This window comes from Lithobates pipiens, unplaced genomic scaffold (assembly GCF_037356315.1).
Source record: "Lithobates pipiens isolate NorthernLeopardFrog02 unplaced genomic scaffold, aLitPip1_a1.2 Scaffold_10, whole genome shotgun sequence".
Lineage (NCBI taxonomy): Eukaryota > Metazoa > Chordata > Amphibia > Anura > Ranidae > Lithobates > Lithobates pipiens.
In genome coordinates, this window is record NW_027507686.1 from 215,593,579 (window position 1) to 215,607,469 (window position 13,891).

General features: G+C 49.4%; 1 protein-coding gene across 1 annotated transcript in view; it reads right to left on the reverse strand.

Annotated features, from left to right (window-relative positions):
* The window catches only part of LOC143939278 (uncharacterized), a 70,855-nt gene extending 63,180 nt beyond the window's left edge, over positions 1 to 7,675 (reverse strand). The window contains exons 1-2 of the mRNA XM_077460955.1: positions 7,535 to 7,675; positions 3,374 to 3,570 (exon numbers count right to left, since the gene is read on the reverse strand). Of these exons, the coding sequence (XP_077317081.1) occupies positions 3,374 to 3,570; positions 7,535 to 7,654 (317 nt within the window). The 5' untranslated portion in view covers positions 7,655 to 7,675. The remainder of the gene's footprint in view (positions 1 to 3,373; positions 3,571 to 7,534) is intronic.
* Positions 7,676 to 13,891: the final 6,216 nt, after the last annotated feature.

The window sequence follows — 13,891 nt, forward strand, 5'->3', positions numbered from 1 at the left end:
CCATCATGCCTCTGCCTCTGGGTGTCATGCTTGTGGCTGTCAGAGTCTTGCTATGCCTCATGGGACTTGTAGTTCTGCAACAGCTGGAGGTCCACTAATTGCATATCCCTGCCTTAAAGTTTAGCTTTGAAGGGTTAGAAATCCCAACCGTTTTTTTTTTTATTGCTGTCTCCACTGGGTATATTCATTCTCTATTTCTCCTGGGGACTATTGTCATCATAACAGAACATGGTGGGAAATCCAACATTAATGATTGTTACTGCAACAGAGTTGGAGAAGGAATGCTGAGCATGTAGGCATGTAGCGTTTATTGCTGCCCCATTAGGGTGGGTTAGTGTTAATGAAGTTACCCTTTCTTTTTTGGCTGGCTTTTTTGTGTCAGACCCACTGGTTCTGTGTATTATAAAAGAGATGGGGGTAGGGTTGCTACATCATCCCTTTAATCCAGGACACATATAAATTACACAGGTTCTGTGGCTGATTACGGTGGTAATTAAACTCACTTGGTACCTTATCTGCATTAAATCAGCTTCAAAACCTGTGTAATTAATATGTGTCCTGGATAAAAGGGATGATGTGGCAACCCTAGACGGGGGTCTGGACCAAGGGGAGCTTGAGAACAAGCGAGAGCGGTTGTTGCTGTTACTGTTGCCAGAGTCCGTCCGGCTAGCCTGCTGAACATGCCGGGACCGAAGTGCCAACTAATGAACATCTGCCTTCAGGATCCTTCTACAGTCTAGGGTGATTGCTGGGACCTGCAGTTCCCCCTGAAGATGCCAATCCTGGATATTACCATCATGGACCCAGTCAGTTATGGACTCTGTTTAGTGCAGGTAGGCTGGGGCAGCCACAACTCTGAGTTAGGGACTAGTTTCCTTTGTTTGACTGTCATGCCACGTTATTAAAGTAATGGTTCTGAAACTTTGCCTGGTCTAAAGTTACTCAATGGGGTGTAATGCAAGTAACCAACACACATAGTCCACAGTTTGGGTCAGCTAAGCACATTGGAGACAGCAGTACAACAGAGAGATACAAGTGTTACCAAGGGTAATGAAGGATTTTCTAGCAGCCTGTCGTAAGTGTGTACATGTGACAAGAGGGATAGCCTCTTGCAGGAGGAGTTGTTGTCAGCACTCTCTCCATGAGAAGGTCTGTCTCCCATAGCAACGTGAGCAGATCAGCTTGTGCACAGGTATGGAAGAGGAAGAGTTAAGTGAAGTGTACACATTGAGTCGTGAACGACATGACACCATACCATTACTGGGACATAGATCGCAGTGATAAGCTAGACAGGTGGAGAGGGCATTGGCTCTGCATGTTCCTCCTATGTGTATATTAAAGAGGAAGTAAAATCTTCCTTTTTAATTTAACCTATAGGTAAGCCTATAGTAAGGCTTACCCGTAGGTGCTGTAAATATCTCCTAAACTAGCACTGTTCATGAGCTATTTACTATATACGCGAACGCCATTGGCGCATGCGCTCTGAGGAAATGGCCATCCGTGCCTTTTCTGTAGGGCCCTGTCCCGTGACCAGTGGCTCCCAAGCCAATCACAGCGACGGAGCCCGCAAACAGAAACACATGGGGAAAATGTCAGCCGTCTCAGAGGTGTGCAGTCACCGCTGAGAGAGCTTCGTTCTAAGGTAAGTATTTCATAATGAGCTAGTATGCAATGCAATGCATACTAGCTCATTAAGCCTTTGTCTTATGCCCTGTACACACGACCGGACTTTCCGGCAGAAAAGGTCAGACGGAATCATTTTGTCAGACATTCCGCTCGTGTGTGAGCTTCATCTGACTTTTTCTTTCTAAAATTCTGACAGACCTAGAAATAGAACATGTTTCAAGTCTTTCCGCTGGAACCAGTTCCTATCAAGAAAACCGTTCGTCTGTATGCTGTTCCGATGGACCAAAAACAACGCAAGGGCAGCTATTGGCTACTGGCTAATGAACTTCCTTTTTCTAGTCCCGTCATACGTCATTGCTTTCTAAATAATCGGACTTTGGTGTGATCGTGTGAAGGCATGTCCGTTTTGGCGGAACTCCATCGGAACTCTGTTGAAAAGTCCTTCGGAGTTCAGTCCGACGAGAAGTCCGCTCGTGTGTACACAGCATTACAGTTTTTTGTTTTTCTTTATAGGGTTTACAACCTCTTTAACATCAAGAGAGTTTACTAGAGTTCAGTCATCTGTACAAGTAAAGTTACCCCAGATGTTAGGCCCCTTTTACACGGGACGGATCAGTAATGATCCGCCCCGTGATGATCCGCTTGCTCGCTCCGTTGTCCCCGCTGAGCTGGCGGATAACAGGGCGGTCTCTGCACACTGTGCAGGGACCATTCTCTCAGCTCTCCGCTCTCCTCTATGGGGGATCGGATGAACACGGACCATCTGTCAGTGTTCATCCGATCCGCTCTGCAGACGGATAGAAAAATAGGATTTTCCTCCCTCTGCAGAATCGGACAATAGCGGAGGCGGACGATATCGGGTGTCTGCGGATGTTCATCCGCAGATACCCGATATCCCATAGGAATGCATGTATGTCCGTTTTGCATCCGCAAACGGATGGATGAAATAAGGACATACTGTCCGCATGTGTGAAAGGGGCCTAAGGCAGTGACCGTGTTCAAGGTGTCTAGCGTAGCCCAGAAGATCCCACCCCAGGGTAGGCCTCCTATCTGACCCTTACTTGACTCCCTTCCCTTCCAAGCACACCTTCCCTGTGAAAACTGTCTTAAAATGTGTTTATTCTCTAGTTCTGATAAAAAAAAGATATCTAACCGAAGCGGCACACCCTTGGGAAAGAGACCTGGGGGTAGAACTGACAGCAGAAGACTGGGAGATGATTCATACTACCCTCCACAAAGGCTCCTTTAATTACTTTTGTGATTGGACTCAATGAAGGTGAGCCTGCACTCCTTGCTGTTCTAAATTAATGCATCGATCCTGTCTTCAGTTTTTAATTATTGGCACTGAAAGCCATCAATTTACCTGTATAAAATCTCTGTGATGTCATCAAATGTTCCTAAATATGTCCCCCCGCTCAGCAGTGCTGGGACAAGGTCATCCAGCACCCAGGGCAAAGATGCCAAACTGCTCCCCCTTTCCCATAGGGTTAGGGTCAGGGTGCCCCCTACCCCTGCCATAAACCATTGTGCCAGGGGCAGCCGTCCCTCCTGCCCACCCCTTGTCCCGGCCCTGCAGCTCAGCATTCTTTGCAAACTGATTTACCCTTGGATCAGTAGGTACTCACACTTTGACAGCAAAATGAAACCAAAGAGGTAATGCTAATAGAATTTAATATCACACGGCTTTGCCTTTCAAAACTAAGATTGTAAAAAAAACTGAGTTAAACTTCAACAGCACAGATCTTACCTAAGTTGGAAGGGTTTGTCGATAGTTACACGTCTTTTCATATACCCTTCGCTCTGGTACCAACGGCTGGGGCTGGAGGTCCTGTTTTCCATAGGAATAATGGTGTTCTGAAACTCACTACCACAATTTCCAGAATTACAGCGCCAGGAAAATCTATATGATGGGTCAGTAAATGCCATTTTGTATTTTAAATCAACCTAAAAAAAAGCATAACAGAAATATTCAGTTCCAATCTGTTCACTCTTCTCTATCCTCCTGTCAGCATGTTCCTGGTCAGTAGATTTGCACAACAGCACAGCCTAACGAGCTGCTAGTGTTGGTCATCCCTTTTACTGTTGGTTAATGAACATACTGTATGCAGATGTACCAAAAGAATGTCACAAGGACAGAAGCTCCTTTTAAATACAGTTTGTGGTTTAAAGCAGTGACGGGAGTGCCACCAAAGGTCCCCTGTTTCAAGTGTTTGAGTTTACTGGCAGTGGCATACCTGGCATACAGTATCTGCCACCCAGGGCCAATCATTTTTCAACATCGCTCTACCACACATTAAATAAAAATAAAATAAAAGTGGTATGTGCAGCGTGCCACACCAAATTGTATCCAAATTGCGCTAACAATGGGAGGGGCTTAAAGGGCCGTGGTTATACAAAATCATGAGCCAACTCGCTCTATACAACCACAAATGACCACCTCCTGCCCATCCCCCTCACAGTACAAGACCCAGGACAGACCCACTTTGTACAGACCTCCCCAGTACAGATCCTCCCTCCCATCTTAACCCTTCAGTACAGACTGACCCACTAAAGACCCTTCCAGCCTAATCCTTCAAAACAGACCCCCCTGTACAGAAACCCCCCCAATACAGATCTCCCCAGTCTAACACCTCAATACAAACCCCCCATTGCAGTCTAATCCCTCAGAACAGACCCACTCAATTCAGACCTCTCACAGGACAGTCCCCAATTCCAGCCTAACCCTTCAGTACAGACCCCCCCTATACAGACTCCACCCAATATAGATATCCCCTTCCAGCTTCATCCCGTCAGTAAAGACCTCCACCCCCCAGTACTGACATCCCTCAGTACAGAACCCCCTCCCATCCTAACCCCTTAGTACAGACCCAACCCCCACACACGTTAGTAAAGACCCCTCACTCAGCTTAACCCCCAGTACAGACACTACCAGTGCAGACCCTTCCAGACTAACCCCTCAGTAGAAATATCCACAGTACAGACATCCCCAGAGCAAACTTCCCTCCTAGCCTAACCCCTTACTACAAACCCCCAAGTACAGACATCCCCCAGTACAGACATCCCCCAGTACAGACATCCCCCTGTACAGACATCCCCCAGTACAGACATCCCCCTGTACAGACATCCCCCAGTACAGACATCCCCCTGTACAGACCCCCTTTCCAGCTTAATCCCACTGTGCAGACCTCCCCAGTACAGATCCCCTCTGCCAACATATTACAAACCCCCAAGTACAGACACCCCCAAGCACAGCCATCCCCCTGTACAGACAACCCTCAATACAGACATGCTATCCTAGCCTCTCAGTACAAATCCACTCAATACAGACCTTCCCCAGTACAGACCCTCCCCCAGCCTAACCCCTCAGTACAGACAATAGACAGGCTGGTTGTACTGAAGTTGATACATCAATCGACTTCAGTGCAATCAGCCTGATGGATTTTTTGATGCAGGCTATAAAACGCCGGCAGTGATTATTATGTTCTGCCAAAAGGGAAGGCTCCCACTAGTTCATCAACACTAACTATATTAATGGAGGAAGGAAAGAAAATTGCATAATCTGCTTTAGTGTTTTGATACTTATGTATACTTCAATTATATTGTAAATATATACTTATATATGTGTATATATATATATATATATATATATATATATATATATATATATATATATATATATATATACTATATTACCAAAAGTATTGAGACACCTGCCTTTACATGCACATTAAAGCGGAGGTCCACCCTAAAATGGACCTCCGCTCATCGGAATCCCCCCCCCCTCCGGCGCCACAATCGGCACCTTTCAGGGGGGAGGGGGGTGCAGTTACCTGGATAATCCAGGTAACTGCACCCACTTCCGGGCTAGCTCTCTGCGGAACGAGCGTAGGTCCCCCCCCCGTTCCGCAAGTGCCCGCCCCCTTCAGCAAGTGCCCCGCTGCATGCTGGGAAACACACAGCTCCCAGAGGCAGCGGGGACCGTCCGGATTGCGCCGCGCGGCTCGCGCATGCGCAGTAGGGAACCGGGAAATGAAGCCGAAAGGCTCCATTTCCTGATTCCCATACCCAAGATGGCGGCGGGACCCGGCAGCCGAGCGAGCGATCGGCTTCGGGTGCCGACATCGCGGGCGCGCTGGACAGGTAAGTGTCACTATTTAAAAGTCAGCAGCTGCAGTATTTGTAGCTGCTGGCTTTTAAAAAAAACGCGGAGTCCCGGTGGACTCCCGCTTTAACTTTAATGGCATCCCAGTCTTAGTCCGCAGGGTTCAATATTGAGTTTGCCCACACTTTGCAGCTATAGCAGCTTCATATTTGTGAGGTCAGGCACTGATGTTGGACGAGAAGGCCTGGCTCACAATCTCCGCTCTAATGCCGCGTACACGCGACCGGACTTTTCGAGGGACTAGGTCCGACAGACTTTCGACGGAGTTCTGACGGAGTTCTGACAGAGTTCTGATGGACTTTCCGAATGAACGGACTTGGCCACACACAATCACACCAAAGTCCGACGGATTCGAACGTGATGACGCACGACTGGACTAGAATAAGGAAGTTCATAGCCAGTAGCCAATAGCTGCCCTCGCATCGGTTTTTGTCCGTCGGACTAGCATATGAGAGCGGATTTCTCGGTAGGAACTGGGTCCGGCGGAGTTCTGGCGGAAAAATTTGAAACATGTTCCATTTCTAAAGTCTGTCAGACTTTTGCAAATCAAAAGTCCGCTGCAGCCCACACACGATCGAATGGTCTGGCGGAATCATTCCGTCGGACTTTTGATGTTGAAAAGTCCGGTCATGTGTACGAGGCATAATTCATCCCAAAGGTGTTCTATTGGGTTGAGGTCGGGACTCTGTGCAGGTCAGTCAAATTCCTCCTCTCCAAACTCGCTCATCCATGTCTTTATGTATAGGATTTTCCTTGTGTAAATGGGGAAAACCGCATATGCTTCTACATACTACAAGTACATACCATGCTACATATTTATTAGTGTTACACAGTCATTTTACTTTACTGTTTCACAGTGATGGCACTGATCGATCAGAATTGATCAGGTCAGTCCGTAAAGCGCTGACGAAGAAGAGGGAGAAGAGCAGTAAATTAAAATCCCCTGACCACTGGACCAGCTCAGCATCCCCCAGTGGTAAGTACAGCAAGGACCTGGGGGTGGCGGGAGTGTCCAGTGCTAGTTCACCTTTAAGCAAGAAGCTAAAAATTTGCACATGATGTACATTCATTTAAAAAAAAAAATGGAACAGCTATTGTACAAGTAGGAAAAGGGCATTAAAATTTATTTATTGGTACAAATTAAAATTCTTACTCCAAAATCAACTACATAAAGGAAACCTATCCCACGAAAAACATGGATGTTGCCGTTACTGACCCCTCTTTCTAAAAATGCTACTTGACTGGCTGTCATGCTGACCCACTTACTTCAATACTGAGCTAATAAGAATATGGATTCCAGGAGGAATTGAAGCTAGTGGGTAAGCCAGCAATCCAAACTTCCCCAAATGACAGTTGGTCTGGTAAAACAGATGACAGTTTTATCTTTTGTGAGGCTGGGTTCACACTGCTGCAGTGCAAATTTGATCCAATTGCCTTTGCGAATTTGCATTGCAAATTCTTTATGTGTACTTGCGATTCTACTGCAAATTTTGCAGTCTATGGAGCTGAATTCGCATCGCACACGGATCAAACTCGGACAGGACCATTTTTTTTTACGCAGCTTAGATTCGCAACGCATTGATGTGAACGGCACTCATTGAAAACTATGTTATTAAAGTGACTTGCGAATTTGAGCGATCGCAGCAGCTCAAATTCGTAATAGAATTCTCAGCAGTGTGAACCTAGTCTAAACCTCTAAAATGTGAAAATCTTATACATATATTTATAAAAATCAGGAAATCTTACCACCCATCCGTTTGAATACTTCTCAAGTGCTCTGAATGACATAGACCCACCCTGCATGTGGGACCCCAGTACAGCATTGATGACCGACACACAGAGAATCAACACTTCTCGTCCCCCCATCTCTGTTCATCTGAGTCTACTTGTTGATGCAGCACCAAACTTATATATATATATATATATATATATATATATATACACATACACTGTATAATACCTCATTGACAGATTAATGGCTTATTATCTTTGTGCTGGGAGAGAAATTCCCACAATAATAATATCATAATGTATAATGACATTTCCACTGATAAATGCGTTTAGAGTGAATTTCATATCGAATGAGGAAGCAATTTGTTACATGAGATAAAACATTTCACATGATTTATGTGCTGTAAATATTGCAATAGGCCAACACATACAGTATGCTTGCCATATATAATTTTTATTACATTAATTGTAACACTATTGTAGCCAATACATCCATACAGACGGTGACGGCGTAATATGGTGCAAGTTAACTGCTCTCAACCACCACATGCCGATACACATTGGCAGAATGGCATGGGCAGGCAAATGGGCATACCTGTACGTCTGTTTAAATTTGCCGCCCAGCAGGCGCGTGCACCTGCCGCGTGCTCACTCACGAGGGTCCCAGGTACTTGATGAGAGGAAGAACAGGGAGATGCTGATGTAAACACGACATTTCCCTGTTCTTCCTAGTGACAAGATAGTGATCTCTGCTCCCTTTGATCATGAGCAGAGCTCACTGATGTGTCACTCGTAGCCACGCCCCCTCACACTTGGAATCACTCCCTAGGACACACTTAACTCCTTCAGCACCCCCTAATGGTTAACCCCTTCCCTGCCAGTGCCATTTTCACAGTGATCAGTGCATTTTTATAGCACTGATCGCTGTATAAATGACAATTTCCTTTATGATCTGTACACCAACTGAAATTTCAGGTCACCCTTACTGTTTTATGATCAGCATTGCTTCTCTAAATGGGAAAGATCAGAAAGTAAATTGCAAATCACACTAAATTATATGTGCAGTCCTTCATGTCCGAAATGATGGATTCTCCATTACCCCCTTTAAAGTGGATCTTTACTGTATCTCAGCACCACTAACCAAAAACACTATTTTATTCTTTTTTAATATTGAAAGCAAACTCCCCTATCCATACTTGTCTTCCTGCTGTAGAAAGCACTTTAAAAAACACCCCCCCCCCCCCCTAGAAATTCTGCCCATGGCCATCTTGAGTAAGGGCAAATGTAACATTTACTTCCTGGAATCCATTTGCCCTTAGCTCAAGCATGCATGCAAGAGAGTGTGCTTAGCTGAGAAAACCCCTCCTCCTCTCCTGAAGACTTCTGGGATGCATGACATCATTTGCCTAGGCAAGAAACCAGGAAGTAACTGAAGAAATGTAAAAATAGAGTTTAAAACAAGTGAATATGATATACTTTCCTACAGTGGCTGCTGGTGGATTTTTCTTTTGGGGGGCAGAAAACAAGCACCCCACCCCACCTACCCTATCTAGGGTTGGCGGAATGTGGTGTACTCTCCTACTCTCCTGGGGTGCAAGCAGTAGCTCCGGTGTCTGCTCCTCTCATGGCTTCCTCTGCCATGTGTCTCCTCTCTGTTCCTCCTAAGCGCTAGGCATCCAATAGGATCACCTGACGCTTTGGCCAATCGGGAAACAGGTCTCGGGGAGGAACTTTAGTGTGAAAATAGTGGGCTCGGAGCGCAGTGCTCTGACCCCTGAGCCCACCCTTTTTTTGAAGCCTATTAGAGCCTCTAGTTCTAATCAGGTACTTTAAAAAACACCCCACCCCCATTGGAATCCATAGTCCGGGAACCCTGATATGTAGATCAGGGGGCTGGACGAATGGATAGAGGGGGGCGGTGCCCGTGCACCTTCTATGGACAGGCCGCCACTGCTTTCCTATCTAGATACTAATGCTAGTAGCATAAGGATTAGAAATAATCAATGTTGATTAGGAGAGTGAAGTTCCACTTTAAGGTGTTAGATACCTTTGTATTGCTTTTATAAAAATTTGGAAAAAAGCAAGCATGTGTAACAAAGTCCGAACATAAGTTTCACCCATTTTTTTCTAACTGAATCTTGTGTGGTAAACAATTGGTGAATTTTGAGTAAGTGAATGTCAGGTGAAATCCTTGATAAATGGGCCAATATTTGTACATAACATAGTTATTGTAGTTATTAATGTAGACAGCTTTTCTCAAGTTTTATTTATGATTTGTAAATATATATATATAATATATATTGTATCTCACAAAAGTGAGTACACCCCTCACATTTTTGTAAATATTTTATTTTATCTTTTCATGTGACAAGTCTCAAGTGTGAATGGGGAGCAGGTGTGTTAAATTCGGTGTTATCGCTCTCACTCTCTCATACTGGTCACTGGAAGATTAACATGGCACCTCATGGCAAAGAACTCTCTGAGGATCTGCAAAAAAAAAAAAAATGTTGCTCTACATAAAGATGTCCTAGGCTATAAGAAGATTGCCAAGACCCTGAAACTGAGCTGCAGCATGGTGGCCAAAACCATACAGCAGTTTAACAGGACAGGTTCCACTCAGAACAGGCCTCTCCATGGTCGACCAAAGTTGAGTGCATGTGGTCAGCGTCATATCTAGAGGTTGTCTTTGGGAAATAGACGTATGAGTGCTGCCAGCATTACTGCAGAGGATGAAGGGGTGGGGGGGTCAGCCTGTCAGTGCTCAGACCATACGCCACTGTTACGTATCAGATAAGACCAGAACTGTGTGGACTGCAACAGAGGAAACCCAAACGTGTATAAGTGAAATATGATTTATTAAAGAAAGTGAATAATATAAATACAACCACAGTGCAATAAACCAACCAACAAGACCCCCAAACAACAACAGACAGATATGTACAATAAATGGGAAATGCAAGGACCGTAAACGATAGGCAGGCCAGGGTCATACACAGAGGATCAGCAAATAAACAAGGGCAGTCCAGAATCAGAGTCACAAGTCAGGCCAAGGTCATACACGGGGAGATCAGCAAATGGGGTAAGGAACACAGGACAGGGAGAGGATGGACGGATCAGACTGCAGGACAGGGATAATGGTAACAGGTGGGACAGGGTAGGGACCAGGACAGGGAAACAGGATCAGAACCACGGGTCACAGGTTCAGGGCACAGGAATAGGTACAGAATCAGGATCACAAGCAGCAGGCCAGGGCACAAGGAACAATACCAAGGCGAGGTGTGTGCACCTGCCGGGTATTTATAATGGCTGCTGTCAGTCATGTGACACCTGACTGCAGAAGGCAATACCTGCTCCATACTGCCAGGATCCCTCCGCTGGTGGACACCAGTACTGCGGACCAAAGATGACATAATTCCAGCAGGAGACACCTGCTGGTGGATCGCAGTACTGCATGCCAAATGATTGATATTACCAGCGGAGGGAACCTTTCCTGACAGTACCCCCCCTCAAAGGAGCGACCTCCGGACGCTCCAACTAGCAGTTGCTGGGGAAAGTCCATTGCGTCAAGCTGGGCTATGAGCAAAGTTACATCAGGTTGGGTAACGGGCACTTCAAGCAGGGCAGCAGACAGAAGCACATCGGACCAGGAAGCTGGCACATCGGGCTGGAAGGCAGGCAACGACACGTCAGGCTGGAAGGCGGGCAGCGGCACGTCAGGCTGGAAGGCGGGCAGCGGCACGTCAGGCTGGAAGGCGTCGGACTGCGAGGCCGGGACATCAGACTGGAAGGCGTCGGACTGCGAGGCCGGGACATCAGACTGGAAGGCGTCGGACTGCGAGGCCGGGACATCAGACTGGAAGGCGTCGGACTGCGAGGCCGGGACATCAGACTGGAAGGCGTCGGACTGCGAGGCCGGGACATCAGACTGGAAGGCGTCGGACTGCGAGGCCGGGACATCAGACTGGAAGGCGTCGGACTGCGAGGCCGGGACATCAGACTGGAAGGCGTCGGACTGCGAGGCCGGGACATCAGACTGGAAGGCGTCGGACTGCGAGGCCGGGACATCAGACTGGAAGGCGTCGGACTGCGAGGCCGGGACATCAGACTGGAAGGCGTCGGACTGCGAGGCCGGGACATCAGACTGGAAGGCGTCGGACTGCGAGGCCGGGACATCAGACTGGAAGGCGTCGGACTGCGAGGCCGGGACATCAGACTGAAAGGCGTCGGACTGCGAGGCCGGGACATCAGACTGGAAGGCGTCGGACTGCGAGGCCGGGACATCAGACTGGAAGGCGTCGGACTGCGAGGCCGGGACATCAGACTGGAAGGCGTCGGACTGCGAGGCCGGGACATCAGACTGGAAGGCGTCAGACTGCGAGGCCGGGACATCAGACTGGAAGGCGTCAGACTGCGAGGCCGGGACATCAGACTGGAAGGCGTCAGACTGCGAGGCCGGGACATCAGACTGGAAGGCGTCAGACTGCGAGGCCGGGACATCAGACTGGAAGGCGTCGGACTGCGAGGCCGGGACATCAGACTGGAAGGAGTCGGACTGCGAGGCCGGGACATCAGACTGGAAGGAATCGGACTGCGAGGCCGGGACATCAGACTGCGAGGCCGGGACATCAGACTGCGAGGCCGGGACATCAGACTGCGAGGCCGGGACATCAGACTGCGAGGCCGGGACATCAGACTGCGAGGCCGGGACATCAGACTGCGAGGCCGGGACATCAGACTGCGAGGCCGGGACATCAGACTGCGAGGCCGGGACATCAGACTGCGAGGCCGGGACATCAGACTGCGAGGCCGGGACATCAGACTGCGAGGCCGGGACATCAGACTGCGAGGCCGGGACATCAGACTGCGAGGCCGGGACATCAGACTGCGAGGCCGGGACATCAGACTGCGAGGCCGGGACATCAGACTGCGAGGCCGGGACATCAGACTGCGAGGCCAGGACATCAGACTGCGAGGCCGGGACATCAGACTGGAAGGCCGGGACATCAGACTGGAAGGCCGGGACATCAGACTGGAAGGCCGGGACATTAGACTGGAAGGCATCAGACTGGAAGGCCGGGACATCAGACTGGAAGGCCGGGACATCAGACTGGAAGACATCAGACTGGAAGGCCGGGACATCAGACTGCAAGACATCAGACTGGAAGGCCGGGACATCAGACTGCAAGACATCAGACTGGAAGGCCGGGACATCAGACTGCAAGACATCAGACTGGAAGGCCGGGACATCAGACTGGAAGGCATCAGACTGGAAGGCCGGGACATCAGACTGGAAGGCATCAGACTGGAAGGCCGGGACATCAGACTGGAAGGCATCAGACTGGAAGGCCGGGACATCAGACTGGAAGGCCGGGGCATCAGACTGGAAGGCATCAGACTGGAAGGCCGGGGCATCAGACTGGAAGGCATCAGACTGGAAGGCCGGGGCATCAGACTGGAAGGCCGGGGCATCAGACTGGAAGGCCGGGGCATCAGACTGGAAGGCATCAGACTGGAAGGCATCAGACTGGAAGGCCGGGACATCAGACTGGAAGGAATCGGACTGCGAGGCCGGGACATCAGACTGCAAGGCCGGGACATCAGACTGGAAGGCCGGGACATTAGACTGGAAGGCGTCAGACTGGAAGGCCGGGACATCAGACTGGAAGGCCGGGGCATCAGACTGGAAGGCGTCAGACTGGAAGGCCGGGGCATCAGACTGGAAGGCCGGGACATCAGGCTGCAAGGCGTCTGGCTGCAAGGCCGGGACATCAGGCTGCAAGGCGTCTGGCTGCAAGGCCGGGACATCAGGCTGCAAGGCGTCTGGCTGCAAGGCCGGGACATCAGGCTGCAAGGCGTCTGGCTGCAAGGCCGGGACATCAGGCTGCAAGGCGTCTGGCTGCAAGGCCGGGACATCAGGCTGCAAGGCGTCTGGCTGCAAGGCCGGGACATCAGGCTGCAAGGCGTCTGGCTGCAAGGCCGGGACATCAGGCTGCAAGGCGTCTGGCTGCAAGGCCGGGACATCAGGCTGCAAGGCGTCTGGCTGCAAGGCCGGGACATCAGGCTGCAAGGCGTCTGGCTGCAAGGCCGGGACATCAGGCTGCAAGGCGTCTGGCTGCAAGGCCGGGACATCAGGCTGCAAGGCGTCTGGCTGCAAGGCCGGGACATCAGGCTGCAAGGCGTCTGGCTGCAAGGCCGGGACATCAGGCTGCAAGGCGTCTGGCTGCAAGGCCGGGACATCAGGCTGCAAGGCGTCTGGCTGCAAGGCCGGGACATCAGGCTGCAAGGCGTCTGGCTGCAAGGCCGGGACATCAGGCTGCAAGGCGTCTGGCTGGAAGGCCGGGACATCAGGCTGCAAGGCGTCTGGCTGGAAGG